Raw genomic sequence first — 20697 nt, 5'->3', positions numbered from 1 at the left:
AGCTGTGAGGCTGCAGCATCCTTGACTCAAACCCTGGAAGCCAACCAGCCGCTTTGGGAGCTGGCTCACTTCCGACTCTGCTCTGGTTGTTTGAGCAAAAGGGGCAGCTTGATGCAGCTGGGAATTCTCGTTCTCTTCCTTTTACAAACCTTGGTGCTGAGTGTTCAGGCGGTGATTGAAGTGCCGCCTTTGTGAGCGCCAGTTTCGTCACAGGCTCTCTGTCAAGAAATGTTTGGGCAGCAGAAGGAACGCTGGTTTTTATTTTAAATCGCAAAGCCTATTTTAGGGTTCCAAGAACAAATCATTTTCAGGCATTACCCTCCTACCTAACAGATGTCCCCCATACCATCAGCAGGAGGAAGGTGCACATTTCTCCACTAAGGCAAATGGCACTTGGGGGAAAACTCCCAAGGGGATCCCCAGTTCCTGTGCAGCAAGCACGTTCCATTGGGGGCTTCCCTCTTCTTGTGACCACCCTGCGCAAGATGCTGGGGGAGCCAGAAGCCATGGGGGGGGGGTTCCCCTGAGGCTGGGATGCTGTTCTGTCATCTGGCCAGGAAAAGACCTTTAAGTTACAGGCTAGCAGGATCCCCTTTCCCCCTACTCAGCCTCTACTTATAAACGCTGTTTCTGTCTGCCCGTCTGTGTGTGCCCATGCGGCTCTCCCATTAGCAAGAAGTGCTCTGTTTCCGACTGCTACATAGCTATCACATTTGAGCCTTGGGTGGCATCAGGAATCTCAGTCTTGCATATCACACAGCCCTGGCTTAGGGGAACTGAGTTGGGTCCTACTTCCTGGAAAGCTAGCATGATTCCAAGAGCAGTTTTGCTCCCCAGCCCTCTTTCCGGCCAGATCGAAGGGGTCAGCTCCTTGCCAGCCTTCCCTTGCTAATCCTTTCCGCCTTGTTTGCAGGAGCAGCAGAGAAGTCCTCGAAGCATGGGGCCGAGGATCGCACCCAGAACATCATCATGGCCATGAAGGATCGCATGAAGATCCGAGAGAGGAACAAACCAGAGATCTTTGATCTGATCAGAGATGTCTTCAGTGAGAGCAAAATGACCCACTCTCAGCAGATGAAGACGGTCAAGCAGAGCGTTCTGGACGGTACCTCCAAGTGGTCGGCCAAAATCACCATCACAGGTCAGCAAGGCGGCTTGAGCCGTTGGGGGGGTGAAGGTGCCTTAGCTGCCCCTGGAACTGCCTCATGTGTTTCTTTAGCTGTGCCGTCTTGGTACAGTGATGTCTTTTTCTGAACCTTCACCTTTCCCCCCATAGTGGTCTGTGCGCAAGGCCTGCAAGCCAAGGACAAAACGGGTTCCAGTGACCCATACGTGACAGTCCAAGTTGGCAAGACAAAGAAGAGAACAAAAACCATATTTGGGAACCTGAATCCCATTTGGGATGAAAAGTTCCACTTGTAAGTATTTGTGTGCCGTTTTTTCCATTCTTCTTTCATAGATTCCTGTGTTGTCCTTTTTGTTTACAAAACACCTGGGGGGGGGCCAAATACCTGCCAAATATCTCAATAATAATAAAAAGGCCAAAAGTTGTTGATGATGGTGGTGGTGGTGGTGATGATGATGATAATAATAATAATAGAAATAATAATAATAATAATAATAATAATAATAATAATAATAATATAATCTATTTAGCCCTGATTCAAGATAGCAGCATCCAGGGGCACAAGAAGGGGTAGCCAGCCAGCCAGCCAGCCACAGGCATTTCTGGAGAAAGACAATTGAAAGGGGCCCAGTTGTCTGGCTTCTTGTCTGGTTTGTGTAGTGAAATTGCTTGGTAGAGGCAGGAGGTACAACTGTGGTGATCATCTGAATTACCTGCTGGAGATGCAGTTTGTGTTTTCAAGATTGGGTGCTATGGCGGAGCTGCTCTTTTCTGACGGTTGGATTGAGAAGGTGGTTCTCAGTCTGTGGCGATTGTACAATATAGCTTTGCAGGGCTCTGTCTTGTCCCCCGAGCTCTTCAATGTCTTCTTGAAACCGACAGGGGAGGTTTGCCAGGGATTTGGGTACCTGCCTTTCCATCTGATCCAGAAGAGGCTGTGGACGTTTGGGCACCACGATGGGATGGGTGTGGGCTGAGGAGCTGGAGCTCAGTCCAGGGAAGGTGGAGGTGCTGCTGTTGGGTGATGTGTTGGACCATGAAAGGTAGACGACAGGGCTGCATTTCCCTGTGGGCAGCTCAGGGCTGCATTTGGAGCCAGCTGTGCTGAGAGATGCCTAAGTAGAACCGATGCCTTTCAACGACTCCTGATTCTCCTTCTGGGAAGGGATGATCTTGTCTTGGATATCCATGCTGTGGTAACACCCAGTTGGAGGACTGCTATGCAGTATATATGGGGTTGCCTATGCAAAACATTTGGAAACGTCGGTTATTCCAGAGCACAGCAGCCAAGATATTAGCTGGGACTCATTTGGGGGAACTTCACTGGCTTCTGATTTCCATCGGAAAGTGCTGATTCTAACCAAGAAAGCTATTTATAGCCTGGGGGCTCTTTTCCTCTAAGAACCTCCCTTTCAGTAGAGATCTAATCAGGCCCTTCCAGAAGCTAGAGGGGGCTGTCACTGCAGAGAGGGCCTTTTCTGTGGGGCTGCCCCACTTTCTTGGCCTGCTCCAGACACATTGAGCCGGCCTCCTCATTACTCTCTGCTAAGCCTCCTGCTTTCCTGACCTTTTAACAGAACTTGGGATCCGTCATCATTTTTTTAAAAAAAATGATATTTATTACTTTTTCAACATTTTCAACACAACACTACAAACAAAGAAAAGAGAAAAAACAATACAAATACAATACAAAAATGCTACATAGACTAACAATACAAAGCAAAAACAAACAAAAACAATTTAAAAACACCTCAAACATTTTCAATATCTTATATTTCATTCACTTATTTCCAGCGACCTCCTCACACCTCCCTTTTTCCACTTCTATTAATTGTTTCAGCAATTCCTTTCCATCTTCCTCTGTTTCCTATCCTATAATTATCTTAACACATTCTTGCCTTATTTTTCCTTTATTTTTCTATTAATCTATTTATACTTAATTCCTTATGACATTTCTACTAAAGCCATATAACTTCATTCCAACATTTTTCTAACATTCCTTAATTTTACAATATTTCTATAAATAGTCTTTAAACTTTTCCCAATCTTCTTCCACCGACTCTTCTCCCTGGTCTCAGATCTTGCCAGTCATTTCTGCCAATTCCATATAGTCCATCAACTTCGTCTGCCTTTGTCCAACACTTCAGTGCTTTCAAGAAGCAGCCATTCTCTCAACCAGCAAAAAGCAGATGGTTCACAACGAAATTTAAAGGTCTGGCAGGGCAGGTCCACCTCCTTCTTTGGCATCCGTCAATATCTTAAGCTTTACTCGAGGCTTCCTGCCCTGCCAAACAACTCTAAAAACATCCCTCTGCCACCTCCTGAAACACTCCATCCCATCCAAAGCTTGCAATGTTTGAAACAAAAGCAACATCCCCAGCAACACAGCAGCCCTCATCCCCACCACAGTAACTCGGCCCAACAGTAACAACTTCTGATTTGTCCATATTTCCAAATCCCCCTTCTCTTCAATCCAACATCCTTCACAGTTATCCTTAAACAGATTCACATTTTTGGCGATCATACTAACCCCCAAATACCTCTCTTTCTCAACCGATGTTAGTCCTGTCGCCTCCTGAAACTCTGTCAAGCTTTCCTTTTCCAGTTCAGATAGGGCTCTGGTCCTCAAATTCATCTGTTCTTCTTTAAGTTCAATCATAACGAATGTCAGCTTATGTTCATCAGGTTGTATGGATGGGACTCTCCTCTCCAGTTGTATTGCTTTAGATTCAGCAGCAAGGGTTTTTTCCCTGACTTCATCTGCAGTATGCCGTATCAGAGTAGATTCCTGTGTCAGTTTCTGGGTGGTTTCTGAATTGGTATTCACTTTTGTCCCAAGTTATTTAAACTTTCTACGATTAAGTCAATTTCAAAATTTGCAGCATCCATTTTCACATTTATCACGTCTGTTTTCTTGTGAAGTTGTTCCAGCGAATCGTTTATTTTCAATAATGCCGCCACTAAGGCCTCTTCGGTCAACATCCCGTCTGTTTTTTCCTTTCCATTTGCCATAACACTTAAGAGATTCAAGGTCAATTCCAAAGTCTCACACTTTTTTATCTTGCAGCTGGAAATTCCCCTAGCCCAGCTCCTGTAAAGTAACCAATTTCAAAAGCTTCCTCTAGGGGAAAACAGTTTCTATTTGTATCGGTCAGTATGTCCTCTTTTAAACACAGTTTCAGTAATCCAAAGTTAGTTTCAATTTTCAGTTACTTTCCTCCTTTTTTTTGAAAACAACCGGAGACAGTAGAAACAATGTATTCTCTTGTTCAGCTGCCTGTCAATGAACGTTCTAAACACTGTCAATGGACGTTCCCAAAAACATCAATCCTGCTAGCAGCCCGTTTCCAGGGTCAGAGCGGCGGTATTTTAACTCTCTTAACTCTCTCCTACAGGCATATTCAGTCCACCACTCCCCCCCTCTTCTTCTGTCTCCAAAAGGGGGTGGGTTAGTTCTTTACCGATGGAAATTTAGTCTTTTACAAAAGGCTTTCCAAGACTTTTAGCTTGCAGCCTCCTTGCTTCAGTTTATCTACAAAAGGGGGAGGCGGACTTCCTGTATTGAACCTCCCCGTTTCGATGCCAGATTAAACGTTTAAAAATCCAATTCTTCCCAATTCAGCTCTACTCACGGGTAATTACTTTAGAGTCAAATTGTCCACAGGAAAAAGTCAGTGCTCTCCGACAACAGCTATGCGGCTTCGCTCCGTGGAAGAAGCAGACGATTCGAAGCACCGCGCCACTCACCCCACATCGCTCCGGATCCCCCAAACCGGGTTTCCCCGCAAGTAGGGGAGGCGCAAAAGGTGCCCGCCGAATCCCACGTTCACAGGCTTCTCCCGCCTGTGATTTTTACGGGTCTCCGCCTTCGCCGTGGCAGTACAGACCCAAATTCCCACGGGGCAAATTCCTCCCGATCAGAGGAATTCTGCCGTTGCCGGAGGCACCAACCCGGAAGCCCGGGATCTGTCATCATTACCAGGGTTTTTATTTATTTGTACTGTATTTTTGAGTACCTTTGAGTATTGTTTCTACTTTTGCTCCTTTTATTGAAATCAGTGATATTTAAGTGGTTTTTTGTAAGCTGCTCTCAGGACAAGGCAAAAGGAAAAAGTAAACTTACATGGGCCTCTGGTTCTCTGTTCGTCAGAGGCAGGGCCAGCCCACCCATGAGGCAAGGTGAGGCAAGGTGAGGCAACCGCCTCGGGCGGCAAGATCCACAGGTGCAGCAGATCCCAATGTAGATCTTTATCCCCGCCCCCCGCCCCCCGTTATGGATGTAGATTTTCATTCAGCCCTTATTCCCAAGCAGGGAAGGAGAGACCATTTTGTGGTTCGCCTCAGGTGCCCAAATGTCTTGGGCCAGCCCTGGTTAGAGGGATTATGCTCCCTTCATCATGCTTCAGGAAGGGCGTCAGGGTGCCTGCAGGGTGCTTCTCGGTTAACAGTGCAACCCCTGTATCTGTGCCCAAGTGGCATGAAGCCTGGCGGGCAGCGCAGTGACTTAGAGAGCGCGGAAAGCTGCAGCTAAGGACTTTGTTAGTCTGCAAAGTGGTTGCCAAGTTAACAAAAGATGCCCTCAAGTTGCTGCTGCTGCTGCTGTCGTTTCACATTTAATTAACGCCAAACCTACAGCGGAGACGGCTGCTGCAGAACAGCTTTGTTTGATGGGCACTCAGCTTCTTTAAAAGGGTCTCCTCCTCCACAGCAGTTGGCCAGCTTTCCCCTTCCCCCTCTTGGCCTCCTCCCTCCCTGGGCAAAGGAGCCCCATAACCCCCAGAAGACCCCCTAAGTGTCAGCCAAGGGACCTTTTCGTTTGGTACTTTTGTCGGCTATCTGAGCTGCCAAGGCTCTTCTTCCTTGAGAGCAGATTTTGAATGAAAATGGATGAAGTGGGTCTTCTGTGAGCTAGAGCAGCTCAGCAGGATCCCACGCCATTCTGAGTGTAAGATGCAGTTTGTGTTTTCAAGAAAATTGCACATGTTACAAAGATTAAGCTTCCTGGTCGTTCTCTGGAGAATCATTGTCCACAGGAGGCCTGGCAGGTTCCTTACACAGTATTCTGCAACCCATCGGTAGTTTGCGGAGACACCTCCAGGTTTAAGAGCATGAATGGAGGAGAGATGGAATCCTCTGCAACTGTACTGATGTTTGGGTTGGGCTGAAAGGGGTGCGTGAACCTCCCGGGACCAGCTGCCACCCAGTGACCCTTCCCATTGCCCCAGGGCGGGTTCAGCACCGGGAGTGGAGTTTCTCTTCCCCCTGGGCTGGGAAGCCAGTTTCCTCCGGACGTTCGCTGCCCCTTGGAAAGCAGAAGAGCTGCGTGCTCACAAGGCTGGAGCTGGAAAGCCGAGACATGGGCACGTCAAACCTCTGCTGACGTCTCCAGATGTAATTGTCTCAAAGGGGGAATCAGAAAGCACAGCTCATCAGGGGAATAATCACGCATAAACACAGGATTTCGGTGAGATGCTGAGCGTGATAATAGGCTGGGCCCCTGCAAGAAAGATTACAGAGCCAGGCGGAAGCTTTTAAGCAGCGACACTGTAGTTAACCACCCAGCTGGCTAGTTCGAGAGGATTTAATGGTAATCAAAACTGTTACATGCGGCTGCCTCATCTACACCTGATATTGATCATCAGCTGCAGGGAGGCATCTCATCTCTTGTAGCAGCTGGACTGGCTTTGGTAGCGAAGGAATAAATATATCACAAAGTACCCCGCTAACTCCCCTCCCCACAAAGCACCCAGCGACATTGCCACGTGGCTGGAAGAATACCATGCCTGGCAGCTTCTGAAACATTGGCATGACTTGGGCAGAGAGAGACTGCCCACATTTGACCACTTGCAGTGTCATCCTGTTAAAAATGCACAGAGTGTGGTTCTGAGAGAGGAGGAGTTGTGTTTTATGTGAAGGATGTGTAGACTTGTGAATAAATATATGACTGGAGCATAGAAAACAAATTGAGAGTATAGGGGTAAAAACTGTAGGAGACAGAAGCACCTTACTGGGGGGGGGTGTGTGTCTGCTATAGACCAGTGTTTCCCAACCTTTTTTGGGCAAAGGCACACTTGTTCCATGAAAAAAATCTCGAGGCACACCACCATGCCAGATGGGGAAAGGTCACTTTTTACTTATGTTAAAAAAAAAAAAAATAGTAACAGCATAGAAGGTAATGGTTAGGCTAGCATCCTTCTTCCAAATATGCTAGGTTTTTATTTGCAGGGACTGTTCTACATGGGAAAGCATTCAGCACTGTCATTCTCCCATCTGCCATCTGAATTGGTACTATTCTGGGTCAACTTACTCTGCTGCATGTGTAGATGAAAATGGCACCAAGTGTGGGGGAGGGGGCAGAACAGGTTTCAGATACAGGATATTAAGCCTACACGTACTTCAGATTGAACTGGTTGCTTGCTTTGCAAGTTTTCATTTCCCAAATGACTGCCTTGGCAAGCGCAATACCTACCAGGCTCAACGCCGGTCTCGCGCTGCCGCTTCCCGCGCTCTCAAGGACCCGGGAGGAGGAAGGTGTGAAGGCAATCCCGAAGGCGCGAAAACCTCGCGCATGCGCAGGCCTTCCGCCTGTGACAGCCCAGTAGGCCGGCCGAAGCGAGCGGCGATGGGATGTGGGAGGGAGCTCACTCGCCGCCCCGCGTGTGCCTATGTGGGGCACGTTACAGCCCTGTGACGTCAGCGCCACGCAGGCAGCCAGGCAGGCAGACGGCGAGAGCCCCGCGCTGGGCGGCCTCTCCTCGCCACCGCCGCCCCGCCTCTCGCCGCCCGACTTGCCCGCCTCCCTCCCACGGCACACCAGGCAACGTCTCGCGGCACACTAATGTGCCGCGGAACACCGGTTGGGAAACACTGCTATAGACCTCCAAGCCAGACTGAAGACTTGGGTGGTGCAGATTACCAACCATTCAGAAAAGTGAGCTATAGAAGTCATGGGAGACTTCAACTTCCCTGATATCTGTTGGAATGCAAACTCTGCCAAGAAGGTGAGGTCCAGCCTGCACTCTGGCTCTGAGAAGGCCAATTTCAGAAAGCTTAAGGAAAGGAGCTGCTGGGTGAGATTCCCAAGGTCAGAAATGCTCAAAGAGAAGGGAGTCCAAGTTGGATGGGGGTTTCTAAAAGGAGAAACTGGAGTTTCTGTGAAACACAGTGTTTGGGCTTATTATATGCGTCTCAGGCTCTCTCTCCACACACACACACACACACACACACACACACACACACACACACCAACTACTGGTGCGTTTGACTCTCAAGAAGCCTGCTTGATGCAGCATTTCCAGAGTAGTTGAGACTCCTGCACTGCAGGGGTTGGGCTAGATGACTCTTGGGGTCCCTCCCGACTCTGCAATTCTATGATTCTAAGCCCGAAAAGAGAGGTGGCACCCCCTGGCCCATCCAGAGAGGGCAGAGAGGGCAGAGCAGCACCACCCCCGGGGAGCGAGAGGAGCACAGTCAGAGAGAGGCCTTCCGTGAGTCCGAATGGAGCTCTGCTTCCCAGTGGGAGCCGAAGGCAGGAGGGTTTCGGATGGACGGCAGCCTCCCTGGGAACGTCTCCCGTTTAATTCACTCTCAGCCGTACAAATTGCCAGGCGTTTAAAAGGTGTCAATTAATGGATCCTGAGTTACAGGTCAGTGGCAACTGGAAGCTCCGCAAAGGCTTGGGGGAGAGCAAGGGAAATGCCACTGTCCTGATTGACAGAAGCTTCGCAGTTCGCCCATGACCCATTTTTTCACTTTCTTCTTCATTTTCTTCGGGTTGCTTGGCAACAGATGGTGCATTCTTAAAAAGGCTAAATCCCAAGCCGTGAGCGCAGGCTCTGCGATGAGGCAGGTCGTGCGCTTTCCTCCCCAGGCTGGGTGGTTGCCAGGGCTGGTTAGGATGAGTAATTGTTCCCATCATGGGTCCACCTGGGCCTCTGCCTTTCATTCCGCCCTTTCTGTCACTTGCCCTTTGTGAGCTGAGACATTTGCCACAGGAGCCAGCCCGTCTTGCTAGACACACACACACACACACACAAACCTCTTCTGGGGCTGCGGGGAGAGAGGTGGACCCAAAAATGACCTTAGTCCAAACACAGGCATCCTCTGTCCCTTGTTCCTTTAGGTTGGCTTCAATATCGCACTTGCACGCCAGAGATTGCTTCCAGAATGACTTCTGAGAAGGCTGTGTGCCTCTGGAAAGCAGGTTTCCCATAAGGATTCAAGAGCAAGCTGTGAGAGGCTGGCTTGGTTTCTTTCTGCTCAGTGTAGCACCCCAGGAAACAGCGCAGGAGTGGCAAATGTTCATGTCAAGTGATTTTTACCTGTGTCGCGATAAGCAGCCGAGCGGACAGGTTCCAAAAGTGCATTCCTGTGGGGACCCAGGACCAAGGAAGAGGGTTACAGCTTTTCCTCCTGGGAACGAGCTCAGCTTCTGCTGGGGATTGTCCAAGCTCCGTGCCAAGATCACACGCAGGGTTGTTTTTGTATCGACTGGAGACTCAATGGCTTTAAACTGATGTGAAAAGCAAACGGCAGCCTGTCTTCACATCTTGAGGAAACATCATATTGGGCTGCCTGGGAAAGAGATGGTTGCCGGGCAGAGCCCAGCTCCCTCTGCCAGTTGTCTCCCTCTGAGAAGTCTCAGGTCTCCCAACCTCATAGCTGGCAGAGATCTCCAGGCCCTTCTGGGTGGGGGAAGCATCATCTGGTGGGCTCAGTTTATATCTACAAGATTTCAGCTGGATGTGAGGAAGGATGCAAAGTGGTGGCTTTGCATCTTTTTCCTTTGGCCTGGAATCCCTCAATCCTTCCTCCTTTCCTCAGCAAATGGTGCATTTCTTTAGGAAAGCTGAGCCCTATACAGCAGAGGGCATTTGGGGCAGTGGAGGAGTGAGGGAGATACTTTTTTAAGGCAGGAGACTGAGCTACACGACAGTGCACTCCCTCCTTGAACATCTTGAGACTTAGGCTGGTGCGCTGCTCGTTTGGAGCTCTTGGAGCCTCGGTCCAGTAGGCCTGAAGGAGCATCTCCACCCCCATCGTTCTACCCGGACACTGAGGTCCAGCTCTGAGGGCCTTCTGGCGGTTCCCTCATTGCGAGAAGTGTGTTACGGGGAACCAGGCAGAGGGCCTTCTCGATGGTGGTGCCCTCCCAGTGGAACGCCCTCCCACCAGATGCCAAAGAGAAAAACAACTACCAGACTTTTAGAAGACATCTGAAGGCAGCCCTGTTTAGGGAAGCTTTTAATGTTTAATAGGTTATTGTATTTTAATATTCTGTTGGAAGCCGCCCAGAGTGGCTGGGGAAACCCAGTCAGATGGGCGGGGTATACATAATAAATTGTTGTTGTTGTTGTTGTTGTTATCTTGACTCCGTCCCCTGCTGTCCCGCACTGCACAGGGAGGAAGGGGGCCGTTCTCCCTGCCCTCCCAGGCAGCCTTGTGGAGCCTCCTCACGCCCATGATCTCCTCTTCCTGGCTTGCTTTCAGTGAGTGCCATAATTCCTCCGATCGGATCAAAGTGCGGGTCTGGGACGAAGATGACGACATCAAGTCCCGGGTCAAACAGAGGCTGAAACGGGAGTCTGATGACTTTCTGGGGCAGACCATTATTGAGGTGCGAACCCTCAGTGGGGAGATGGACGTCTGGTACAACCTGGGTAAGAAACCTCTTTGCTTGCTGGCATTTAGGCAGATGCTGAATGGGAAACAGGGCTTAGCTCAGGGGTAGAAGGTCTGCTTTGTAGGCAGGTTGGGCCTACGCTGCTTCGCTTCAGTTGGAAATATAGCTTTGTAGACATGTGGACAGACTACCTTCAAAAATAAAGGGAAATTGTGTGAGAGAGACACAGAGAGAGACCCACTTCAGTCTGTGCTCAGCCAATAATTTAGTTGCTGGGCCTCAAAAATACAGGCTGCAAAATCTTTCCACCTGGAAGCCCTCTCAGAGTCTGGCAGAGAGGCCACAGAAGTGGCTTCCCTGAGCCTTTCCCTGCAGGGCTGCCTTCTGAGCTCTGACTCGGCTGCACTGCCAGGAGTGTCTGCAACCTCTGACTGGGCTCAGAACCCAGATCCGCTGCCTCTCGCTGTGCACACAAGCAAGAGAACAGCTGCCGTGAAGACCCCCCCAGAAGAGTGTTGTGGGCAGAAGCAAAGCCGTCCGCAGACACCTCTCTTTCACACCCCCCACGAGGCAGCAATATTTGGGGAAGAGTCTGGCTTGGTGAGAGCTCGAGACAGATGGTGCCTGAGTTTGGGGGGAGGGCTTGCTTGCCTGCAAGAGTCCTCTGCTGCCCCCCTGCTCTGCTGAGCCGTCTCCTGCTCTCTTGCCTGGGCTCTCGTGGGGAGGGAAGGTTTGTGGGGGGGACATTTCAGAGAGGGGCACTTGGCTGTGTCACAGAGGGAACTCTACTCCTCTCGCAGCCTGTGAAGTTGTCCTGTTCTCCATCTTCCTGATGGGCAGCTCCAAGGCAGGCATCCTTGAGTTGACTCTTGGCGGAGCCATCCCAGGGCTCTGAAGACATGGAAGCCACCTTCCGCCTCTTCCCTTGTCTCCTTCCTCTCGAATTGGATCCCCTGGGAGCAAAGGGCTGTTTCAGTTTCTTGAAGCCCAAGGCCTCCAACTCCAGGCTTTTGTAGCCAAGGGCAGGATCCTGCCACAGACACTGCAGTGGCTGAGGGGACACAGGGCTGCAGAGAATGGAGAATGGGCTGCAAAGTTTGCTTGTGAGCCAGGTAGGCAGGAGCAGAGCTCTCTTGCTGGCACAGCTCTCTGTCTGCAGAGCCCCAACGCTGGTCTTTTAAGGGGCCCCCAAATGGGGGAAGGGGTGCAGTCCTAGCCTTAGGGTACAGAGCGCAGGGTTAACTCTGCTTTTTAAAAGAAAAAAATTCAATTTTTTGGTTTTTCAAAGACTTACAGACATACAAATTACAAAGACACAAATCACATACAGTGGATGCTCAGGTTTCAAACATGATACCTCGGGTTACAGACACTTCAGGTTGCGTTTTTTCGGGTTATGGACCACTGGAACCTGGAAGTACTGGAACAGGTTACTTCCGGGTTTCAGCGGTCACGCATGCGTAGAAGCGCTATATCACGCTTTGCACATGCTCAGAAGTGCAAGCCACACGTGCGCAGACACGGGTTGCGAACGCTGTGGGTTGTGAATGTGCATGCCGCATGGATCACATTCGCAACCCGAGTGTCCGCTGTACACATATATTCGACTTCCCTCCCCCACTTTTGTGGTTTCTTTTTATTTAAAATTTCCACCCTGAATTTCCCACATTGCTCCATCTTTAAGTTATTATTTAGTTTCTCTTAATAATGTGTTTAGCTGTTTGTTTTACGTTAACCCTCGCAGGGTTGTCTCCGGCTGCCGCTCCCCTTTCTTCCTCCAGCCAACCTTGCTGTGCTTTTGTGGACACCCAAACCGTGTTAGGGGAGGCTCGGGGTTCCCCTCTTGAAAATGGGCTCGTTTTTCCTTTTAGAAAAAAGAACAGACAAGTCTGCCGTGTCCGGTGCCATCCGCCTGCAGATCAACGTGGAGATTAAAGGTGAAGAAAAGGTGGCCCCTTACCATGCCCAGTACACCTGCCTTCATGAGGTAAGATCCGCAGCATGGTGGAGGCCCAAGGCGGCAGCGTCGTTTCTCGTCTTACAAAAAGAATGTTGTGGCACAGCGAATTCAGCATCCCCAAAGGCGGTTCCTCTGACTCTGGAAACCCCTCTCTCTTGCCTGCGTCTCTTGGACTCCTGGGGAAACTGGCAGGCTAGTGGGGCAGAATGGGGGGAGATTCTGGACAGACAGAAGCATGTCCTTCTTCACACATGCTTAAGCTATGGATTGTGCTCCTGCAAGACGCCATGACGGCCACCAGCTTGGACTGCTTTAAAGAAGGATGAAGCAGATTCATGGAGGAGGAGGAGAGGGCTATTGATGGCTATGAGACTCTTTGGCTTTGCTCTGCCTCCCTGTTGGTGGCAGGGATGCCTCTGAATGCCAGGTCCTGATTTGGCTTCGGGTGCCTTGTTAGCTTCTCCAGAAAAGATTTGCAGGCTGCTGCCCAAAACAGTCTCCTGCTCTTGTGGGCACAGCCTGCTTCGATTTGTGCAGGGTGGCCCCCTGCCTAGGGAAAGAGAGGCACGTCCGTTTCCTTTGCTTACTTATTAGCTCCAAGGACGTTGTGCTGACTTTTGGTCGCTGCTCAGGAATGAGCAATTTCGAGGCCTGCTGGCATCTCCTGCACTGCAGCCTCTGGGCTCCGATTAAAGTCCTGGAAGAATCCTGGTTCTGCGATGATTAGACAGTCATGTCCTCAAAGTTTCAACAAGGACCAAATGGAAAGGAAGATGGACTCCCATCTTCCCAGCATTGTCCTTTTCAGGCTGCGTTGGCTGAAGGGCCTTTTGCAGTGGTGTGGCTGTTCATTACTGAGCCCCAGAGCGGACAAGAGCTGTCCCTGAGCAGGCTGACAAGACGGAAAGCTCAAAGATGATTTGTGCCCGAAATTGAGCCAGCGGGGTGTCATTAGGAAATTCATTTGCATGACAGCAGCAAAGAACAGAAATCTGGCCAGTAATGAATGTCTAGCAGGACACCAGTATGGGATCTGCTTAAGCCATTTCCTCACCTTCTTTCTCTGCCTGGCCACCTGATGGTTTCATAGCCCCTCCAAAAGGGGGTTAATTGGGGTCGCTTTAGGGAGTCCCATTTTGCTCTGGGAAGTGTGGTTCAAACTCCACCTGAGTTGAAGCAGGCAATCTGCTTCAGGATCAGGCCCCTTGCCGCCAACGGGCTCCTCCTCTGGGGCTGCCTGGCCTCTTTAAGGAAGCGCTTTGCTCCAGGCCGGCCTCTGGTTTTGCCTGCCCAGCAGAGCTGCCCAGTCTGTGACCTGGTTCACTTGTGGAGAACAGAAGAAGAGCCTGCTGCGAGTGGGAAATGGGGAACTCCACGCAGAGGGATAGTTGGAGAGAAGCAGCACACTGATCTTGGTAGCTCAGACCCAGAAGAGGAGCATTTTGGACCCTGCCTGCCACCACTCAGGCATCGAGGGCAGCATCTCTATGGTCACTTCTGTCCCCTTTTGCATAGAGAGCTGACGGGTGACATGCCCTGATTCGATCCCCTGCCCCTTGTATCTTCACAACACCCCTGTGAAGTAGAAAGGGTGTCGAGGTCACCCAGAGAGGATTTGAACGCTTCACACAAGTTCTTGGCAATAGCCCTCACCTTGATCTTGAGCTTTCTGCAGAAGGAGTTGATTAACCAGAAAAGATTTGGGTGGGACAGCAGAGGTTGTCAGGATGCAGTGCAGGGGGAGAGAGCAGCCTTCAGGCCAGGAGGAAGGCGAGGGTGGGGGACGAAACCCCACAAGTTTCCCCAAGCTACGAAGGCAGGTGGACTCTGGCCAATGGGCAGCTGCTCTTCCCTTTCTGAGTTCTTTAAGAGTACCCCATGTATGTCAATGATAAAGGGAACCTAACTATGAGGGTGCTCTGTACCACTCCGACCTTCTGTTGGGTCCACACCCGAAGCAGTGCTGTGTCCGTGTCTGTGGCAGCAGCAGCCCCTGCATTGATGTGCTGGTCTGCTCCTTTTCTGTTCCAGAACCTCTTCCACCACCTGACAGATGTGCAAGGAAACGGGGTGGTGAAGGTTCCTGATGCCAAAGGGGATGACGCCTGGAAGGTTTACTTTGATGAGACAGGCCAGGAGATTGTGGACGAGTTTGCCATGCGCTATGGGATCGAGTCCATCTACCAGGCCATGACGTGAGTTCCTGCCCGATGCTGAGCATCCCTTTCATTCTGGGTGCCACTGAAAGGTTTCCTGGTTAGGAAGGGGCGGGCTTGTCTTTGATGCGAGAAAGTCGAGTCTGAGAGCAGCTCAGGAAGTTGTGATGGCGGGACTTTTGAGAACCATTGTCCTTTAAAAACCTGCCTTCTGCAAACTCTTCTGCAGAATAGGATCCTGGCCTTTGTCGGCCTTCAGAGTCCTCCTTGCATACGTCCATTTAAATTGCCAGTTTTGCCAACTGCAGGATCTCTGCTTCTGCTGCCTTGTGTCTTAATGCTGTTCCCTTATTCTGGGATGCCAGAGACAGGGCCGGGTGGGGCTGGAGGGGGCTGTGGCTCCAGCAGAATACGTCTGGTTCTCCCCTTGGGGAAAGTGGATCCAGGTCCCCCAGGGAGGCTCAGGGAGCTTGTAGGTTCCTCTGGGCTCATCCTGCCATCCTCAGGAAGGAAGTGGCCTCATTTGCATTTTCTCATTTAATTGCTCTCATTAAAGTGCAGAAAAGAAGCCCTCCCGCAGGAAAACTTAAAACTCATTCCCCCAGCACTAGAGCTTGTGGGATGATTAAAGTAAACAATCAAAGAAAAACTGCTATAAATAAGGGAAAACAGTGCTTGAAAGGGGATTATGTCACGAGACTGACAGGAGAGAAGCACTCTCTAATTAATAGAGTTGGCGAGAGTGAGAGAGGCTGAGCAAGGCTTGCTGGAAAGTTGCTGGAGGGGAAGGGCGGAGCGGAGCAGAGAGGCTCTTGCTCCAGATTCCAAGCAGGAGCTGAAGCAACAGGAGGCTCTGCTCTGCATCCCAGGTCCTGGGAGTCTCAGGTGGGGAGAGCCCTCCTCCTGCTGCTGCATTTGCTTCCCAGGAGAGGCAGCAAAGGATGTCTTGCAGTTGGGAATGTCCTTGCGCTCAGAGCGCTGGGCAGAGGCAGGGAGGCTTAGGTTCCTGGGCACTGGGTAAGTTTATTCCCAGCTGCTTCCTTAAGGCGGTCTGTAAAACCAGCAGGCTAGTTAGCTGTGCTCCCTCTTGTGGCCTCGTTGGTGCTGGGGGTCAGGCAGAGAGGACTTTCCTGGCAGCATCGGGACCACCTGGCACCGGCCCACTTGCAGCCAGGCTTCTGTGTGGTGTGAAGCTCTTTGCTGTGTCATTCTGTTTGGGATGGATCATGGGATGGTCTTGCTCATCTTCAGTGCCTATTATGGGTTATGAGTTGGATTCCCCTTCCCCACACACACCTGAGCCTCTCTGCTACATCCTGAGGCCCCTCTCCACCCCCATAGCGTGGTGCCTCATCCACTCTCTTGAGTCACTTGGAGCCATTTGCTCTGGAGGAAGCATGGGGGTGGGGGGGAGATTTTTGCTCTTGACTTGTGCCCAGTGGCCTGGTTTTTGCAGGGAGGGGTGTGTGTGTTGGAGTGGATGAGCTGCTGCTGCCCGCCCCCAGCATCTCAGTCACCCTGTGATTTCTGGCACAACAGAGGTTGGGTTGATGCTTGGTAGGAGAAGGGGAGTCTTTTTTGAAGATGAAAGGCACCTTACGCATGTCCTTCCTTGAGATGGCTCTGAGCATCCCTGCAGCTTCTGCCTGATGGCCCCCGTGGCTTCTGTTCCCCCAGGCATTTTGCATGTCTCTCCTCCAAGTACATGTGCCCGGGGGTGCCAGCGGTGATGAGCACCTTGCTGGCCAACATCAATGCTTACTATGCTCACACAACAGCCTCCACCAACGTGTCTGCCTCCGACCGCTTCTCCGCTTCAAACTTTGGGGTAAGTGCCCCTGCTGCCCCCCCCTCCGCTTGCTTGCTTGTGGGTCCAGGTTCAAGGGGACAAGGAACATCATTCTGTGGGTTGGAAGAAAAGCTGCCCCTTCTTCCTGCCAAAGCACGTTCCTTTGCGCTCACAAAGACACTTGCCCGAGTGATGCTGATGTAAAAATGGGGTTTGGCTTTTGCTGCCCAACTCCCCTTGGGACTCTGAGTCCCCTAAGTCCATGGTCAGTCAGAGAAGGATGGATGGAGGCAGGATCCAGTGGAAAGCAAGGCAGATCTTTATGTTTTCTGTTGCAGCAGAGTTCTCTCTGCTCCTTCCTAGGGGGGAGAGACCCTGAACAAAAGTGTGCAGGAACCTTTAAAGACTTTTGACACTGCCCAACCCCCTTATCCAAAGACCACCCCCAAATCATCAATACATCACAGAAGGAGGCGGTCTACAGCAGAAATCCTGTCTGCCAGGATGCCTGATAATGGCCGCTGATTGCATTACCCGGGTAGTCTCGCCATTCTTTTGTGATGGTTAATCCTTTAGTTCCTGAATCCAGGTCATAGGCTCACCCTATTCATCCACAAATACGTCCTTAAGACAGGAAGACAATGGGAAGGCTTTCCCCATTTGCCTCCCTTACTGCAGAGGAATAATTGAAATTTATTGGACGAGTCAAAATGGCTTCAGGATTGCTCTCCTGTACTAGTTCAGACACATGGCTTATATATTTAGATGTGTGTGCATTTATAAATATTTATTCTATATTTGAGACCTTAGAATTCTTATAACAATGCCAGGGGCCTGCTCTGCCTGAAATGAATCAATTGGTGTTTGCATGCGGTTCTTTTGCAAAGTGGATTTTTGATGTTGCATGCCTGGTAATGTAACAATCTCAAAATTGTTTGTGGTGCCGCTCTGTGGTTTTAAAGCAGAGAATGAAACCAAGCAGTGATGTACCAGCCCTTTAAAGTGGGCAGTAAAAATGCCTTTTAATCCTTTCAAATCTCCAAGGCCTCAAGAGTTGCAAAATAACACTGATTGGATGCTTTCCCTTACTGTAAAGTAAGTGGGGCTGCTCTAAATCTTCATGGGATTCTTTTTCCCCACAGAGGGGTGATTCCTAAGGGATCCGATTTATTTCCTGACAGAGCAGCCCTCCTCAGGGCGGATTCCTCTGCCACCTGGGGGCCCAATGTGGCCCTTTGGGCATCTCTTTCACACTCTGGACTTTGTGCAGGCCACGCCCCTTTCCCCCTAAGCCACGCCCCTTCAAGGGCCCTGCTTCACGCCCTTCTTGGGTGCCTTTGCCCAGCTGGAATATGCCCTTGAAGTGTGACGGTGCCTCTCGCTTGCCTGAATGGAAGGTGGAGCAAAGTGTTTGCAGAAAAAGCATCTTAGCCTTTTGCAGCCTGCTTTCTGAATGTGGTCTGCTCACTTTTGCCCCTGTCATGGCGACCCTGGGAAGTTGCAGCCCTCGGAGGGAAAACGATTCTGCACCTGCTGCTTCAATGGATGCAAACCTTTTCGCTCTGTTTGTGTGTCCCAACAGACTGTAGGAACGAGTGGCCCTTTTGGGGGGGGGGGAGAAATGTACCCAAGAAGGGGAGCTCCCCTTTAGGCCTGGAAATAGGTAAGGACCACTTTTTGGCCACCCCTGTAACACATCCTCTTCTCCTCCCGCACACAGAAAGAGCGATTTGTTAAACTTCTGGACCAGCTGCACAATTCCCTCCGCATCGACCTGTCCATGTACCGGGTAAGAGCCACACAGAGAGACTGTGAATAGTTCTCGGCACTCGTGACCCCCCCTCCTGAGCCTGCAAGTGCCTCGCCTTCATTATGTCTGCAATCCTCACTGCTGTGCTGTAAAGTAGGCCAGCCTGAGGGCGAGAGAGGCTTGTCTCGGGTTTTTGACTGAGGCAGGGGCTTCATGGCTCCCACTGAGTGGAGTCCTGCTAGTCCTTTCTGCTTTTTTAAAAATAAACCAAGGGTAAGAAATGTCTGAGCAGACAAAGGCTGGCTGGGTGGGGAGTTGTCCTTCCGCTTTCCAACTCAGAAATCCTCCTGTGGGAGGAGGACACTTCAGAATTTAAAAATGGAGTGTAATAGTGACCTTTTGCAGAGTTGTCGTGCTCCCATCTAAATTAGCGAAGATTGGGAACAGTCTTTGCAGCTCTCGCCGGCTTGATAGCGCCCTCTCCAAAAGACGGGGTGGGGAGGGGAGCCGCGCTCTTGCCTGCAGCTTCTGCACTAGGAACCATGGTCAATGCATCTGCCCAGGCAAATCCAGCATCACTGCGCCCCTTCCAGGAAAGCCCAGCCTATAATACTCAGGATTCAGTTTGGATGGCTCTTAGTTAGGATCCCTTGACGGATGTTTCCACTGGGCTCAGCTGAATGGCATCAACTAAAGCAAGCCTCTTTGCCAATTATTTTCTCTTTATCCCCTTAAAGCTGACCTTAGGAGGACTGTGATACCTAGATTGGGTCTTTAGCGTGTTTTGGATAGCCTCTGTTCCCATTATTATTGCTATAGCAGTGCAGAGCATGCTGCCATTCAATGGCAGGGAGAGTTTCTCCTCCTTGCGCTCAAGCAGAGAGAGCTGCTCTGCTTTGGTATACAGCCAGTTCGGCACATGGTGACAATGTTGAGAGTTTCAGTTTCATTTTTGCAGTTTGGGGTTCTGCATAGCAATAAACAAAAAAGAATGTGCACCGCCATTGGCTAGAAACAGCGCGAGGAAATGGCCTTTGGGAATGGTGTAATTATACGTTGTAGAATAATACCGCTCGTTATGGTGGGGGGGGGAATAGCTAATCCTTGGATGAGATGCCGGTTCATTCTGCTGCCAAAAATAGTAGCCTAGTGTGAGCTGCAGTGAAATGTAATTAGATCTAATTTGTAATGATAAGACTCTGTTGCATAAATGGGCTCCTAATTGATTGTCCCCAAAGTGCAGCTGACGTTCTGTCTTGGGGAGCGAAGCCCTTCCACATTCATTAAAGGTGTCTTCTGCCCTGGAAACGTCAACAAGGGGGGAGGGCAGCTCCGGCTCAGAAGCCAGCAGGGCCAGAAGCATCCAGAGAGGTTTCTTCCTTGTTGCCTTGGCTCTTGCTCACAGCCAACTTTTAAAAGGAAGCATCCGATCTGTTTCCCTGACGTTTATCGTTCTGAGGATGCCTTAACACAGAGTGGACCAAGCAGGTGCCTGTTGGGTGAACTGGTATCATTGTTGTGACCAGGGACATCCTGCACTGAGGGGGAAGTCTCCCTTCCTTGTGCCCCTCCCTGCCGCCCCTCATCCCAGTCTCGTTTTGCTGTAACCAGTTTTTCCTGTCAGGTTAGACTCATGCAGGGATGTGGTCTTCCAAGCGATGTGAAGCTCCCATCAGCACCAGCCACCAAAACCAGTAGACAGCAATGATGGGAAGTCCCCAAAACACCTGGAGGGTCACAGGTTCTCCACCTTCGGAAGAGCCTCCTGTGCTGCTTCCTGTTTGGGCCACTGAGCTGGGTGTTTGTCCCTGGGTGTTTGAGCCATGCTCACCTTTTTGCGGTTTTTAGAAGGGGATTGGTTTTTCTGCCAACAGAACAACTTTCCGGCCAGCAGCCGAGACCGCCTGCAGGACTTGAAATCTACCGTGGACCTGCTGACCAGCATCACCTTTTTCAGAATGAAGGTAGGTGTCTTCCTCCTGGTGGCTGTTCCTGGGCAAAGCCAAGCCCTCACTCTCTGGCAGAGACCTCCTCCTCCTCCTCTCTTTCTCTGGGGAGGAGTTCGAGAAAAGCACTCTCAGACTATCCGTTCTATGGACTTGTCCTTTTGCCCTGCTCTGTCCAGGCACAGCTCTGTGCTTAAAAGCTCCAGGCATGAGGTTTTTTTGCCCTGACGCTTTCCCTGCAAAAACTCACTCTTTAATGCTCAGTTGGAGCAAACAGCAGTTCGGGTTTTCTGCAGATTGCCATTTGCTCCAGTTGAGCTTCAAAGAGTAGGTTTTTCATGGGCAAAG

The 20697-nt window shown here is 50.5% G+C and overlaps 1 protein-coding gene across 12 annotated transcripts in view; it reads left to right on the top strand.

Annotated features, from left to right (window-relative positions):
- The window catches only part of UNC13B (unc-13 homolog B), a gene marked incomplete at its 3' end in the record, with an annotated part of 165867 nt that overhangs the window by 104002 nt on the left and 41168 nt on the right, over positions 1-20697 (top strand). For 11 of the 12 annotated variants that reach the window (XM_082241708.1, XM_082241705.1, XM_082241710.1 and 8 more), the window contains 8 exons: positions 914-1141; positions 1277-1418; positions 10616-10785; positions 12620-12735; positions 14740-14903; positions 16542-16692; positions 18374-18442; positions 20278-20367. In XM_082241708.1, the coding sequence (XP_082097834.1) occupies positions 914-1141; positions 1277-1418; positions 10616-10785; positions 12620-12735; positions 14740-14903; positions 16542-16692; positions 18374-18442; positions 20278-20367 (1130 nt within the window). The remainder of the gene's footprint in view (positions 1-913; positions 1142-1276; positions 1419-10615; positions 10786-12619; positions 12736-14739; positions 14904-16541; positions 16693-18373; positions 18443-20277; positions 20368-20697) is intronic. The other variant, XM_082241711.1, reaches the window with a different exon arrangement.

This window comes from Podarcis vaucheri (assembly GCF_965113315.1).
Source record: "Podarcis vaucheri genome assembly, chromosome: 11".
Lineage (NCBI taxonomy): Eukaryota > Metazoa > Chordata > Lepidosauria > Squamata > Lacertidae > Podarcis > Podarcis vaucheri.
This window is presented reverse-complemented; position numbering and strand designations above follow the sequence as displayed.